The 16,884-nt window shown below is 36.7% G+C and overlaps 1 protein-coding gene across 4 annotated transcripts in view; it reads right to left on the bottom strand.

Annotated features, from left to right (window-relative positions):
* The window catches only part of SKAP2 (src kinase associated phosphoprotein 2), a 180,892-nt gene extending 166,301 nt beyond the window's left edge, over window positions 1–14,591 (bottom strand). For all 4 annotated transcript variants that reach the window (XR_009053157.1, XR_009053158.1, XR_009053159.1 and 1 more), the window contains exons 1-3: window positions 14,257–14,591; window positions 4,846–4,951; window positions 4,206–4,231 (exon numbers count right to left, since the gene is read on the bottom strand). Coding sequence is in view for 1 of the 4 variants with exons in the window: in XM_057731328.1 (XP_057587311.1) it covers window positions 4,206–4,231; window positions 4,846–4,951; window positions 14,257–14,323 (199 nt within the window). In the remaining 3 variants the exon portion in view is untranslated. The remainder of the gene's footprint in view (window positions 1–4,205; window positions 4,232–4,845; window positions 4,952–14,256) is intronic.
* Between the last annotated feature and the right edge of the window lie 2,293 nt (window positions 14,592–16,884).

The raw sequence follows: 16,884 nt of genomic DNA, 5'->3' as shown, positions 1-16,884 counted from the left end.
ATTTATCCCACAACTTTCAAAAGTTTAATTAACGATACAAAGTTAACAGTCTACAAGACAATGATCCAAGACTTCTCGTCCTATAATTTCATTGGGAAGTTAAATAACACAGCAAAATCAAGGCTCAATCGTACCACAGCAGCATATTTCTTTGAAAAAAAATTTAAAATTTTTAACAGTTGGGCTCAAATCACTATTATTCCTTCTTTTTCATATGGCTCACGATCAATTACATTTTCCCAAATGCCTGGAGATGAAGCCCAACAGCAACTGTGAACAGTCATGATCTCTTCTACCACTAAAGGTGATTTAACCAATCTACTGCTTGTTTTGGCAAATACAGGTCTATTTTAAATGCAATCAGGTAAACATTAAACTATATAACAAACCTAAAATTCAGAAGATAACCATTCCCTTTTACAGAGGATGAAAGACAAACTCGGTAGGGGAAATTACTTGGGTGAAAAATATTAATTTCTAATTTTCTACTCAGTTCACTTGTCCAAAATAATTTCTCAAGTAATAATATACCGCTAAATAGACATAATTAAGCATTTAACTTGTCATTTCTTAAGGGAACCTGTAGTTTCCTTCTTAAAAATCTGAAAGATTTGAGTCACCACAAGGAAGATTCTCTTCCTAACTCTCCTACCATAGAAGGGCTAACTGATAGCGTGCACACATGAGGCAGAGTTTTAAAGGGAGGATACCATTCCTCAAGCACTACCTCTGAAATATACTTCTACTACTACAGGCCCCATAATCTCATATATGCTTAACACATTTGTGTGAGGCCAGAGATGGGGGGTGAGGATCTGCAAGTTGTTTGCTCAGATTTCCCTGGGGACCTAACTTTCAACAGAACAGAGACTATGTTAGGGAGGGGAAAGGAAAGGAAAGGAAACATCATGCAAACTTAGGAGTTTTCTGCTGTTCTCAAGGATTCCATCAGAACTAACTAAAATGGGTCCCTTCTTATCTAACAGCTCTGTTACTCAAGAAAGTAGTTTAGTCCATTAATAAACTTAATAAGATCAATGAGGTCAAAGGAAATTGCTTTCTAAGTAAATCCATTCATATTTAACAATATCAATGGAGTTTTCGGATAAAATCTACTCAATGAATTTTTTAATCAGAGGAAAAATAAAGGAGAAAATGAGAGCTTTTAGTTATGACATCTAAAGGGAATTGAAAACAATATATTCACATTTTTTAAAGCTGTAGACATCAATATTTGAAAAATATTCTCTTGAAATATTTGCCTCATGTTAATATGCATGTCCTTCCTTTAGCAATTTTTAGTTTCCTCAAAATTTATTTGAAAACTGAATTATAAATCAAGATTTACTATATCCTCTTGATAAATGAAGTTAACTCTGAGAATATACATTAATATCATATTTATTGAACACTGACTGTGTGTCAGGCATAGGTATCTTCACATTGTCTTAATCATTCTATAAAGAAAATAATCATACCAAAATCAGCACTGGAGTAAAACAAGCCTAATATAAGGTCAAGACACAATTATAAGTAAAACTTTTTTTACCATATACCTAATATATACTAGAAAATTCTATTTTATACTCAGTCAATAGCACTTTTCTCAGGTAGTAATATATTTTCGTCACAAAAATAATTATTTCAAGTCACATTTAAGAGCTCTATGACCTTGCCATGTGACAGAGAACAAATTCTAAAATAATCAAAATTCTAAAATTATTCTACAATGAGCATAATTCTAGTGCATGAAGCCTATATTCAGGAGTATACTTTATATTACTAGGCTATATTGCAACTAAGAATAAAAAACTAGAGTTAGTTATTCCATCATATACAATATCTAAAGGCTATAAGAAGAGATATGAGAAGAAAGTAAGGAAGGATGATAGGCATCTGTGTACATTAAAGAAACTAATAACTCACTTGTTAGAAATGAATAAATGTAAATTAACTCATTTTATTTCAGAACTCTCTTCCAGGTCCTTTTTCTCCCAATAATGATACTAAAATGGTACTTAACCATCATTAAAAAAAATAAAGTATGCGAAACAAATAGGAGTATAAAGGTAAAAAGGAGCAAAACAGCCTCTGGTGACTTCACTGTGACCCCGCATTGACCTGACAGAGAGAGAAAGAGGAAACAGCCAAAAGGAATTCTGCCCAGGTCTCCTTGCATGAAGACAATCTAAAAACCCCAAAAAGAAAACGTAAGAAAAAAAAAGAAAAGCAGCATTATCAAAATATAATTAGATGAATTGAATTTATTCAATGTAGAGATCTGATTATTAATATTTTCCTATTTTTAAAAAAGACATTTTGAAGAATCGCTTATCAACTATTAAGCCTATACTAACTTCCCTTTACTATTTCTAACAAACTACAGGAATAGTCTCTTTAGAACAGCTGAATTATACTTTGAGGGTAGAATGGCATAAAATCACTCAGCTTCTCATATTTCTCCAAGATATACATCTAATTTATCCACAGGCTTACTTTTGAGCAGGCACTCTTGGTGATTAGTTAACTCAATACAGCAGTATTGAACTACACATGACTTATTCAGAGGAAAATGATTATGGGGAATCTCTGAATTCTGTGTTATTTGAACTCTTATTCTAGGCTCATTTTTCAATTTCTATCAAATACTATATAAACTTCCATTCTCCTTAGAGAGAAAGAATGTATCTCAGTAATGTAATTTTAATATCCACACACCTGAACAAATCCTAAACCAGAATACCAAAGGGAAAGTTCCTACCCTATTATTGAACCATATGCAATTCTACAATGACCTTATACTATCACATTTTCTTCGCTTAAAAATGTTTAACATACAAATAAGTAAGTCACAATGAGAGTCCAATATAGTCACTGGACTAGAACAAAACGTGCCTTCTAAGAAAAAAGGTAGAATCTGATATGTAATATTCCCCTATAAACAGTGCACTGTATAAAAGTTATCATAATTAGAATGCATAAATTTATTATTTCTATACTCAACTAAGCAAAATGCAACATGATTAAACCCACAGTTTAGGATTCGCTGTAGAGTACGAAGACGTAAGTATTTGCAGAGGAGTTTCCTGCTCTTCCCTTTATTTAATAGTGTTAAAAAATTTCATATGGAAAACAAATCTCTTCTTCTTTTCTCCAATCACAACAATCTTGATGAGTTAATGTGAAAAGCTGTGGTTTCCTTTTAACTGTTTGATTTTAGGTTTGTCTGGTTAAGTAGTTGGTTTATTGAAACTGTCATTACTCTCTCACTTATCAGTTGGCAGAGATATGAGTTCCTCTGTGGTATCTGCTAACCCCAGTTAGAAGATGCCACTCTGTTTCCCCTAAGCCCAGAGCCTAGCTCCACATAGTTAACTGACCTCATGTTGTGACCCTCATACCAGCATCCACAGGCTTCAGGTCATGACCTATGAATTAGCATCATGGAAATGAGGGCCATACCAAGTTTCCCGAACAGAACTGAAGACATGAAATAGGAGAAACTTCCTATGCCTTTCTGGATTTGGTTTTCAGTATGCTAAGCAGTTGTCTCTCAAATTTAAAGGAAGACAATCAGCTTACCAGCACTCTCACATATTTCCAAAAAAGCGAAACTGAATTTCCTTCTTTGAAAATGCCTATGGCATACATTTATTCATATCAAAAGAATCACGAGAAGAATAAAAACCAGCATTTGAAAACGATTTTACTCATTCTCTCCAAACAAAAATGGACACTGTTTTTTAAAACAATTATCTTTTAGAAACATTACCTATGAGCACCCAAGCCACAGGCCTTCCTGCTCCCATTACCACTATAAGGTAATCTGTACAGGGTTAAATGGTGTTAGGTTGGTATCTCACTCTGCCTCACCAAATTTCTTCCATGTGTAACGGCAGGTATAGACCTTTCTTAACCAGTTTCTACCACAATGAACTCTAAGATCCACACACGTAAGCATGTTAAACACAGATTTCCACATGAAACACTGTGCAAAAGAAGATCATGCAGAGCAGAGTCTAGATGTGCTTTTTAATTTTATTCTCAGCAGGGGGAGCCAGCACTCTCATCTTGAAAGTCTAAGTATACAACAAGGAAATTCAAATTGTGATTCCAACTATCCAACTTCAGTATGTGTTAGATTTTCCTATCGAAAATCTCTGCAAGGAAAAAAAAGTCAAGTTTGACAACATTTGAACATTTACCTTTGTCTTGCAATTCCTGAAGGTAGCTGCAAAATAAAGCAAGAACATTATATTTTAAAATAAAGGTGGACAAATGAAAACAAGATCTAATCACTGGCAATAATTCAAATCTACTTTAAAATCTATATTATAAACATAGATTTAGAGAAAAAACTACTTCCTATCCTGAAATGATCATTCCAAAAGGCTTATGGATTTATAATAAAGGTATTTTTAAAGACCTAAGTGACAGTAGTAAAATTGGAATATAGCTTTAATACCTACAACTTAAATTACATTTATTCATTTGAGTATCTGGAGGTATTTTCCATATTTATGCTAAAATTTTCAACCTACCTATGTCTTATCAGTTAAACCAACTATATCCTCAAATAATCAAAATAAACAGTTGGCTTTTGCCAGAAGGCTTAGAAAAATACATAATCAAGACCCTTCACAAAAAAAAGGTATTATGATAAACATGTCTGTTTTTAAAAACTATTATAGTAGGAATATAGTTTGTCCTTTAAAAATACTTCAAACCAATTAAATTAGAACATAAAAAATTTAATTCCACAATAATTAGTCCTTCATTAAAATGTTAATTACAACATTTCTTATAAGTAAGAAATAAGTAATAAAAGGCAAGTAAGTGACTTACATAGACTTTATATCTTTTATCTTCTTAATAAGGGAATCTCTCTTTTCCTTTGCTTTCTTGGATAAATTTTCCCCTCTCAGTGTGTCTTCTACAAATGTTTCAATATCTAAACCATGAAATATAAGAAAAAGGATACAAATTATAGGAAAGAATCATTTTTTGTGAAGACAAATAGGATAATGATTGTTTCTACCCATAAGTGTTAATATCTGTACAATTTGTTACAGTTATTTATCAATCCAAAGCATAACAGTTGAAGTATGTTTCAAATACTAAATTGGACAAATCTGTTCACCACTTAGCTAATAAAATGTGTATGCTCTACTTATGCTTAGCACAGCGAATCCTATTTGAATGTTTGGCATCATTAAACCAGGAAGAAGCATGCAAGTTTTAATAAACTATGGTGCCCCATAAACAAAATCTCTTGTGTAAAAGCAAGTGCAGAGCTTTCATGCATATGTTACTATCATTTTTTAGTATTCTGTACGTTCCTGTATGAACAGGTCATTCACAATATTATATCAATATAAGCTAATGTCTCTGGCAAAGGCATTCTTTTCCCAGTGTAATCCATTTTCAGGTACATGAAATGCTTAACACTTTAAAGGAAAAATAAATCCCTTATTCTAGCCAAGATTCCCAAATCAAACCCTCCTCTTTCCTACCTGCCTCACCTACTCTGGCCAGCTATTCTCAAATAAAAAAGATAATCAGTTGTGTGGTTTTGTGTGCTCTTGCTTCCTGTCTTGGCATTACTACCTGGAAATATTCTTTAAATAAAGGGAAAAGTGGCAAAAATAGACTTATCCACTATTTTAAAATATAGTAACCAAGAGATAAGATTTTTATGCCCTCATATAACATCTTCGCATAGCCTCTTTTTTAAAAAAAAGAACTTAGTAAACTTCTAAATTATTCTGCTTTCTAATTCTCTCTAGTATACAATTCCATCAAATCCTTACTGGTTTGACTTTATAGTAGCCCCACTCTTATTGTTCCTGAAATACTGTACAACTTAAAAATTTTAACTCTATATTCAGAATTTCAAAATCTCACTTTGAGATATTTAATAGAGAGGATACTATTAAAAATTTTCAGTAGGTATGACTATAAACCACCCATATTTCATATTGAAGACGTATATATGTTTTACTTTCTTTTTATTTAACTAATTTGTTTCTCAACTCACACTGATAAAAAGATATCAAAACATACAATATTATAATTAATTCAAAGCAATGTCTTTCAACTGTACTTCTAATTAGCTATTTAAAACCTAGTATTTGAAATAGAATGTTATAATTGATTTTAAATTCTTGATTACAAAAGTACCTTGATCCAATGAGTGAAGATGATTAAACCGTTATTCTATACACTCATAATAAATTGCGTAAAGGTGATTTTTCACTAAATCAATATGACAAGTGAAATAATTAAAATTTAGTCTTGGAATAATTTTTTAAAGTAGCTTTCTAGTTTGAAGTCCATTACTGACTAATGTTAAAAGTATCAAAACGAAACAAAAGCAAAATTTTTCCTTGAGCTGTCTATATTTTGAAGAAGGGGACACACACATAATCCAGTACCAGTGCAAATTAGATGCACACTTCTAAAGTGCGTCAAAGTCATGAGACATAAAAAAGCACTCTTCTCTCAACTCTGTGTTTTGTATCCAGAGGAACAAGCAGCCTCTAGACATTCAGATATTAGCTGAAATGGAAAAGATCATTGGCTTCTCTGAGATGGCTCCAATAAATCTACTAAGAAAGTGAAGTAAGAGAAGGAGTAGCACCTCTACTGCTGATTCTTTCTTCCAACCAGACTCAGTACTTGGGAGAATCACTGGCATAATGATTGGTAAATAGTTTGCTTAATGCTACTTTCACTCAGTGTTTGTCTTTAATTCCCTCATCCACACAAGTATTTAATTGCCTATTTTACATTTTCATTATACAATCCAAGTTTAAACAAACGGGATCTATTTTCTATCTCCGGAAGCAATCACAGAACGAATTACAGCCCAAGAGCTATTTCTTTAAAAGGTCTTTTTCAGTTCTATAAAAACTCAGAAAACAAAAAGCTGTAATGCTCTATTTAGTATTTCCTAACAGTGCCAAGAATATTTTTAAATTATTGAGCTATGCTATTTTATCTGGAAATACATGTTGAAAGAGTGTGAGACTGCAGAAAGAATCTGTGTTGTTTGTTTTCTGAGGGGGAGGAGATTCAGAGATTGCGCAAGGGAAAAATTCTAAATTTTTAGAGTAGTCTTGATGTATTTGTTCCGAAACTTATGCCACAAAAGGAGTTTAATGCAACTAGAAAGATTTAATAAACACTGATTTTTTAAAAATTATTTCATAAAGGAGATGTGGAAAGCGTACAACCTGCTCTGCTGGGTTTTTTTCTTTTTTTCTTTTTCTTTTTTTTAACAAACAAGAACTTCAAAGTAGAAGCGATTCCTGCAATAATCTTAGTTTGTTGGTGCCCACAGACTCGACTGGCTTTCAAGTTTTTGAAATCTGGGTTTTTTCTTAAAATCCATACTGTGCCCATTTATCTTGAAATCGAAAGAAACCAGCCTCTCCCAGGCACAGGAGACCCTCTGGGATGTGCCCGCGGCCTTCGCCGAACCGCTGCGCAGAGCACCAACCCCGCTCCCCTGGCGCAGAGACTTAGCGGGTGCCGAAAAGTTACTCAGGCTTCACCAGGAGATGCTTGGCTCCGCCGACCGAGACACTCGGAGTGTCAAACCGCAGGGTTCCCGTCATCGGAACTGTGAGCAGGCAGCACTGGTTTGGGGCTGCGCCCTCGCCAGACAAATGGGACTGGATCTGCGGCTTTGTAGCTCAGAGCCAGGGTAATATTTCAAAAGCGAGCAATAAACGTCCTGGGCGAATCAAGCACTCCTCTGGCTGGTCGGAAAAGAGATCTGAAGCTTTTTATTGTGCTCTGAATAGCCCTGCAAACGGTAAACTAGCGAGTGCTGTAGCCCTCTTCTACCTTCCTTTAGGGGTCGTGTCCCTCCGTTAATATGTAGATTCCTCTGTTAATATGTAGATTTCACTGACTCCAGACTGCCTGTAATTCGGGGAACAGCCTTAATTCGATGACAAGAAAAGGTCAGCCGGCCTCCTCGCTGGCCTCTTGGCCTGGTGTGTTCGAGAGAATTCCTCCTTCTCGGAGGAGGGATCTCGGCTCACCCGCGTCCACCGCGGGAGAGGAAAGCTTAGGGACCCTCCCGGCCACGTGGAGAAAGCGCGGTTCCGGCGCTCCCTAAGCACCAGGTCTAACCCCTACCGCTGCTCAGCGCTCCGTCACGTAGACCGCAGGTCAGCACCTCCGGCATTTAACCCCAGAACTGGCCCAATCTCCATCCGCCCCTGCCCCCAAGTCATCACCAAGAAAAAAGTTACTCAACGAATACAAATGTGGTGGTGACTTTTGCTCCTGTTACACCTTAATACTGTCAAGAGTAAACCTGATCTCCCAATACAACTGTAAAGATCTGGGGGAGAGCGCCGCTGAAAAGATCTGATTTACAACTGCTCTGTAGATAAATGTTAAGGTCTGAAAACAAAAGTAAAAGATGACATCATGTCTTGGCTCAGCAATCCTCAAGCGGTTTAAGTTAGAAACGTCTCAATAGCCATCACAACCCCTAAGAGGCAAATACTTAGCACACACTACATCGCGGAACGGTACTCCAATTTTCCTTTTTTTTCTTTTCCTGTACATATGGACCCCCTAGCAAAACTGCTTCTCATCTCCCCCTAGAGCCGGAGAAGCTAGGACAGGTATGTAACACACACACACACACACACACACACACGCTGACAGCTTCCTACCAATTTCCATACTGATTTCAGTTTCAAGGTGAAACCACCCAAGTTTACAACAGTTTTTAAATTCTTGCAAACGGTAAAGTAAACTGTCAGCTTCTCCAAGCTGAGTACATAGCACAGGTTCCTATTTTTTAAGAAAGCCAGGGTTTGACCACTTGCCCTCACCATCCTCCACCAGCAAACAGCTTGGAATATGACTTCCAGGCTGGAGGCTGTAAACAAGTCACAGAGGTGACACCTGGTGACTTCTATCCCCCAACCAACCAATAGCTCACCTCCCTGGGTGGGCATGCAAGTGTACAGGTGCGCACGCGCCCCGCACCCCAAACACACACACACAGCCTCTGTGATGGCCTAAATTGTACAGGAGGGGGAAAAGAATTAGAGTAAATCCACCACCGTATGCTCAGCCCTAGATCAATAAAATAAGTGCAAAACCAATCAAACCATACCCCAAATGGCTGTACTACTTAATTCCACATCTTTCTCTACTTTAAGAATTGGGCCAAGTTTCACTTTGTATTCACTGAGGTGTTATCACTAAACTTAACGTGGTAAGAATCCCAGCCTAAACTTATGTTGGCATCAGAACTAAAAGAGAAGCTTTTCTTCTCCGTTAAAGGAGGGTATGGTCTGACCCAACACCTACTGGTGAAAACATAAAAATCAGTTAAACTGGGCATATGTAGACCAATTAAGCTAAATGCCCAAAGTTGGAAAATGGCTAATTGAAAAGTTATTGATTGCTCTAATAAATGCCTTTCTCTTGATTACCCAGCATTTTTACAGGTTATGGTTGAACTGTGAACATGAAAAAAGAGACAGGAACAAGCACAAGGAGTTCTCACAGTATGATAGGTAAAACATACCTGAGTCTTACAATCCAATCATCTGATAAAATTTTCAAAATTGGCTTTGGAGGCTAAATGACTTATTTTGACAGAAAACTGGACTGTTGAAGGATAGAGATGAACATTTTTCACCTCCAAAAGATGACTCTTGATAAATAGCACCTTATAATCATCGAAATCTTTTTACCATGCATTTTCAGAGAAGCCACACTGAATAAAACATCAGTCTGAGATTGACACTATATTCACTGTTAGGTAGCATGTATTGTGTTCACTATGTGATTGAAAAAGAAATGTAAACTCAGTGGAATGAAAAAGACTTGACTTTAATTGAAAAAGACAAACTAAGTGAATAATGAGTATATAAAAACTAGCCTTTGCCACTTTTATCACCCATATATGACACTTAATCTTAAATTTATGGGAGACAACTTAACTGTGTTTCAAATCACCAGAGGCTTTTCCCACTCTGTTGTTTCTATCTTCTTTCTAGTAATACTTTAACGCTGATAAAGTAGAGCTAAGCTCATTTGGAAATTTTTTTATATACTTCTCTTTTTTTAGTATATTTAATTTCCTTTTAAAAAGAAAACCAGTGATAATTTGGATTGAGTAACTATAAAATTGTGCATACTAGCATATTATCAAAAGCTCTATTTAGTAATCTGAGATGAAAATACTTTAAAATTTTCCTAATGTCACATCTTAAGTCATCTATGTTATTTGACCCATACAAGAAACTATAAATTTCTGGTCCCTTGATTTACAAACATATATTACTATTTCTAGGAGAAAAAAAACCTTACCAGTGTCATAGACTGATTTCAGTGTAAGATCAAATGTTCTCATATCAACTTTAAACTCATTAGTTATTACTGCCAAAATGGGGCAGGCTTGTTCTTGCTCTATAGGAATATCCAGGTGCTAAAGAAGTAGGTGACTATTGGTGACTCAGTAGGTGGCACTCTTCCCTTTACATACTCAACCAATGCCCCAGAAGGAAGTTATGGGACACTAGATATATCATAAATGATTCTTATAAGAAAAATAAAGCCAAAATGTTGACCAAATTATAAATGGAACTTTGGAAAGGTGAAATCAAACCACACTATTCTCAGCATTGAAAAAAATTCTACCTCTATCTCAACTGAATTGCATTCTTTATCTAGTGTCCCTAAAGGGATTATCAATTATGTGCAAACGTTTTTAAAAGTGTCCTGGAAATCTCCAAGAGAGGAAAATGCAATATTTCTAATCAAGACTGCCAAGTGAACAAAGTCTCAGGGTCACTTTGCAGACCACCTCTGTTTATTGTTTGTTTGGTTTGGGTTTGATTTTTCAGAGTATACTAACAACCATTTTCTTCTTTCAACATTGGTTTCATTTTCTAAGCCAATAAAAAGAAACTAACATTTTCTTACAGCTTTCCCTTTTAAATATGTTGTCCTAAAACAAATGAATGAGAATATCTGACTGCAAACCACTAACAGTTCAATACTCAAAGGGAGATTAAACAAATCAAGGAGATTGGGGGGAGGGGATCTAATTCCTCTCACTTTCTTGCCTGCCTGGAGGAAAAACTCACATAAATCAAGATTATTCTTGCTGTTCATCCTAGTCAAAATATTTGGATGTGGGAGAAGATTAAATGGACAAGATTTGGGATTATCCTTTGGGTCTAATTATCCAAGCTAAACCTGTTCTTCCATTGTTGTGAAAAAAAATTAAAGGTTGCCTGTAGTGCATATAGCTGTTCCCAGTTTGCTTTTAACAACAAAAATCTGTAAACCTTTTTCTATTCATGGAACAAGAAAATCAACACTTTTAATTAACAGTATAGGCTTTCAAGATTTAATATACTGATTCCACAGAAATACAAATAACTAACTGTCAAACTATATAGCACCTTTTTCAAGAGTATCATTAAATGCAAGTTAAGAATGATTACCTCTATGGATTTTTGCATGGCTACAGAATATTTTTTTAAAGGGAAGGAACCAAAAGGAGGGGGGAACAAATATTGAAAAGGAAGCCTGAAATTGATATAATCAGAGGGAAAAATAAAGAGAAAGAAAATAATATATTGATAAGAATACATTTGAGCACCTAACTCTATCAAGCAGTTGAAATGTCAAACATTAACACATATGACATAATGGTTTGCATAAAGGGAACATGGGACACCATGGGAAATGTCCAAACAACATTGTGTTTTATTTGTTTGTTTTGATAGGCATTATCTTTTGACTTTGTACTTTTTTTTTCTGAAGGGATTTTAAATACCTCAAAAGTTTAGTTCCTTATCTTCTCTACCGTGGAATTCTAGCATAGTGCCATGCATTCTAAGAGCGCTCAACTGTTAACTAGAACCACCACTGCCAATATCTCCTTCTTAGTTTCAGAGAAAGAAGTAGGTAAGCCAGCAACATCTTTAAAATTCAAACCAATGTCAACTCGTCCTCTACAGTTCTAATAATTTTAAATCTAACCACGTCCTATTACCCAAACACTTGAATAATGCAAATTATCATGCCCCACAGAATTTTTTGGATTAAAAAAAAATGTGAAAAAAAATTCCTCAGAGCACTTATTCTTGAAACCTTCCCTACCTCAAAAAAAGATTTTAATTAAAATCAAGCATAAAATGTTAACCATTTTCTTTGTTTAGTTTAAAAAGAAAACCCAAAAACACTTGTTTCATTTCTTTAAAATATGTCTCATATATTTATATTTTCTCACAGCCATACCTCTTGAAAATATCCTCTGAAAATACAGTAGAAGCCAAATTGGAATCACCAAAATTTTAATGTTTTAATATTTGTTTTTAATACTTCATGTATTGTAATATATGATTTGCTTTAATAATGTGAAATATTGAAAATGCCAGTAAGATGATTTTTAAAACACCGATTTCAGACATTATGTAAGTATTATTAACTGACTAAAGAGAGGAGATGGCTAAAGTATATAGGAAGTTATCAATAGCAGATAATTTAAATATTATTTAATTCTGGGCTTTCAATTAAATTACACAAATAAGGACTACATGAAATATTGATAATCTATGGGGATAAAAGAATAAAGAGTCTCATAACCTATATATTATACTATCTGCAAATGTATGAGTATTGATCCAGATAGCAAACTGTCTACTTGTGGAGCTGTCAAGCTTTAAAAGCATGTACCCAGAGGTCTACACTTTACTTTCTCAACCCCAAAATTTAGACCTAAAATATCCTGGAAATGGTGACATCTATTTTTAGAGTTATGATAAACAGTTCTCTGACCTGGTAACTAAAATAATATTCTAAGCAAGGAATTCCAGCGTTGTAACAACAAAAATGTTAACTGTAGTAAAACAAAATCAGCACTCACTTGAAACTCTCATAGAATGGGATAAAAGCTACCTTAACTCAGTCCCTACAGTTCTTTCAGTATTCCCCTTAGTGGTACCCACTAATGACAACAAGCATTTCTTAGAGTAAAACACTATCCCACCACAAATGCATTCATCACACTGCAATCATATTCACATAAACATAAGTCTGCATTCATACACTATTGGTTTTATTTTCTCTATCATATATTCATGATGCTAACCACCAAAATAGGATAACAGCATATTAGGAGGTTTGGTCTCACAGTGCTCTAACAGTAACTTACTACCTGTCACATTTTAAATATTGCTTTGAGAGTTAAAATAAGCAAATCATAACACAGGCATCTAAGAGAAACTCTTAATCCAGTTATTCGTGACTATTATTGAAAGATAGTTAAGAAACAACTAAAGTAAAATTTTTAGATCAAAATTCAGCACTCCGAATTCTGATGTACACATGACAAAGTGAATAATGGGAAGAATTCCAGAGCATCAAATTAGGTAAGATTTGTGCTACCCTAAAAAAGATGTATTTTCTACCTCGTGCAGAAATAGAAAAATTTTATTGGCCCTTGGTGAAAATACACATTTCCACATCTAGTATATTAATGAACCAGCAATGGATTCGTAACAGCCTCGAAGAATGCATCTTTAATTCCTGAGTTCCTAAAAATGGTAATTGAAAAGGGGAAGATGAGGGTGCAAAGATGAAGTACTGTACTTTCATTGTGTGACACAGGAAGTTGGACTTTAACACATCCTTCCTTTTTTGTTTTAACATGTTACTCAGGCTGAAGACTAGTGGCCATTTGAGAGTCAGGCCCTCTTTGAAAGTCTCAAATATGGGTGGACTGAATATTCAAGAAAAATGGGAGTTTTAGAAATGCCAAACCCTTTGGTCCCCTAACTCCTAACCCCTGTAGCTCAGAAATCTCTTTCTCCTCCATCATCCAGGCGACCAAAGAACTAGTGCTTTGACTTCTCCTTCTCTCCCTCCCCGCCTCTCTCTCTCCCTCCTTCCCTCCACCCCCCTCCACCCCAAACACACGCACAAACATACGGCCCCTTCACGATGCACACAGAATTGCCCTAAACGCGTTAGTGGAGACCACCAAGAAGGGCTTCCCCACCAACCTTGCACCAAATTTCAACACACACGCCCACTCCCATTCTCAGACCCCACTTCCCCACTCCCAGTCCTGCTCCCACTGGGCAGGAGGCGTGGGAAGAGCGCGGAGGGAGGGTAGAGACTCCGAAAGCTTCTGTCCCCACCGGCTCGCCGTCCCCGCGCCCCCTCCCCCGCCGCGTTACCCGCCCCCTTCCCGCTTTTTACCTGCCAACAGGTTCCTAATGTCCTCGGGGAGGGGGGGGGGAGAGGAGGTGCTGCTGGGGTTGGGCATGTTAGGGAGCGCGGGGCGTGCGGGAAAAGGACCTGTGCTGAAAGGGGAACCGACCGGCTGGGGTTGCGGCTGCGACCTAGATTCGGGCTAGCGGTCCCGGTAAGGACAGCGGGGCTCCGAGTCCGGACACTGCCGGGCCGGGGCTCACAACAAGGAAGTCACTGAGGCCCCAGCCACCAGCTGCTGGACTCTCGGCCAGCCCCTCCCGGCAGTTCGGGGCGGGGCGATGGGCGGGGAGGAGGCGCGAAAGGCCCGAGGGGCCTTAACTGCGCATGTGTATCCCTCGGTTTTCCTAGCCTCCGAAAAGAGCCCCAGGGCAGGCCACACCCACCGCTACGTAGGGGCGCAGGAGGAGGGGTGGCTGGTGGGAAGGGAGCGGACTCCGGCTGCGTCACCTGATCCAGCGCCTGAAGCGCCTTGCGGCCATTTTGGTCACTGGTACGTCCGCAGCTGCTGACCATTTCTCCACGGTCACGAAAAATAAGGTATCCGTAGTGCCTCCAAGTTTTCCGATTGGGAGACTTTCTGGACCTTTATCAGCCTCGCCAAGGTGTAACACCTCGCCCAGTACGCCACATGGAATTTTCGACCATCCTAAACTATTATGGCCTTCTTTGTCCGATTGCATGATGGCAACGAAGTCCCAGCTTCCGCCAGTCCTCCCTGAGAAGCCAGTGTGGAGCTGCTTCAGAGAGCGCTCTGATTGGCTCTTCCACAGCTTTTCCACCTAATTCTGATTCTTGGGATGACTAATTTCCCCCACGGAGAAGAGTAAGGAGTTCTAGTTACAAACAGAAAGCTAAATAGACGCAGATACCACTGTCCACCTATAAGCATCAAAAAGGAAGTTGCTGGTGATTAGTAGAATGGAATTATAAAATCTGTTCACTCCAGCCTGATCGTTTAATCAGTACATACTTATTGTCTTCTATCTCTAAATCTTCTTACAGGTTTTCTCTAAAATGCAGGAAGACACGCTCTGGTGCTTTTAAAGTGTGCGCGCGCGTGTGTGTGTAAAAGAAAAAATATATATATGTATGTACACGCACGCACATATACACACATTTTTTTTCTTTCTTCAGATAGGAACTGCCATGGCAAAGGTCTTTCCTAGATGGTACTATTGTATTTTGAACATTGTATTATGGCTTCAGTCTCAGTGTAAATTGTTTATTCCCCTACCTTCCAGCTCTCACTAGATCAGTGGTCCTTAAACTTTAGTTTGCGTTAGAATCACATTGAGAACCTATTACAATGCAGATTCTAAAGTCCCACTCCCAGAAATTCTGATTCTGTCTCTTTAAGGATGGGACTTGATTGACTTCATTTTAAACAAGGCTCTTCAGTGATTCTGATGCTAGACATCCAGAGATTTGATTTTGAGAATCACTTTACTACTTTCTAACTCCTATAGGGCACAAAATAATTTACCTTTCATCCCCATCTGGAACCCAAAACTTGACAAAGAGCAATGGCTCTCTTAATATTTCACACCAAAAAATCTCAGACAGTAATAGTAAAAAACTAAGTAGTCAAATACAAGTCATTTGTGTATAATTCTCTAAGAAATACACCAAACATTAATTGTAAAAGGAAATATTAGAACATTTTGGAGTTCTCTCAAAGCAAAACGAAAAACAAGACAAAAACTTTACAATTGAAGTAAAATGTGCAAAATAACAAAAAAGACACCCCAAACAAACCTATTCCCTAAAATGGAATCTGAGATTCCTACTCAGATTTAGAACTCTGATGAATTATAGAAAAATTGCTGAAAACCAGAGTTCTTTTTGGTGGAGGCAAAAGTGAATAGAGAGTCATTTTACAACATAAGCCCTCCAACTTCAAAGAATTAAGAATTATTATTGTTAAACTACAAAATTATCTTCCTAAAGAAGGAAGAAACTATTTTATGGACATATTATGTTAGTGAGAATTCTTCCTCCTTTTACAGCTATCACATGCAATTCTTTGTCTTGTCACATTTTTTATTAAACCAGGCCTCCAAATGTTGCTATTCTTTGTTTCTTTCTAATAGAACTGACCAGTTTTTTTTTTTATTCTTGCCTCTCATTTATTTATTTACACTCCACTCATTCCACAAAGGAATTGAGGTGATTTACTCTTGTATCAAATAGACAGCTTTCTGGAGTGAATCAAATGGACACTGCCTACACAGCTCATTATGACAAGTCATTCTTGTTAGGGAGAGACAGGAAACTATTAAGATTGCCCTAAAATATATAGCATCTAGTAGTCCAAATAAAAAAGGCAATAACAGAAAATGGACTCTTTGTATGAAACACATTTCCCCTATTTAGGAAACCATTCTCAGTCACAGGTCCGTGATGGATTCACATGGGCAATGCTTTGTATACGCTATCATTTTTACTGTTTATTGTTAAAGTTACTGAAATTGATTATAAGACACAAAGAGAAATAAAAGGAGGCTAGAAGAAATATATTCTTATTTTTCATTTCCAAATGTTTCCATAGCAAAAAGTAGGAAAGAATTCAAATTATACTTTACATTAAACTGGTCATATTAGGTAAAAAGGAAT

Source organism: Hippopotamus amphibius, chromosome 4, assembly GCF_030028045.1.
Source record: "Hippopotamus amphibius kiboko isolate mHipAmp2 chromosome 4, mHipAmp2.hap2, whole genome shotgun sequence".
Classification (NCBI taxonomy): Eukaryota; Metazoa; Chordata; class Mammalia; order Artiodactyla; family Hippopotamidae; genus Hippopotamus; species Hippopotamus amphibius.
The sequence above is the reverse complement of the archived record's forward strand: the minus strand, read 5'-3'. Positions and strand labels throughout refer to the sequence as shown.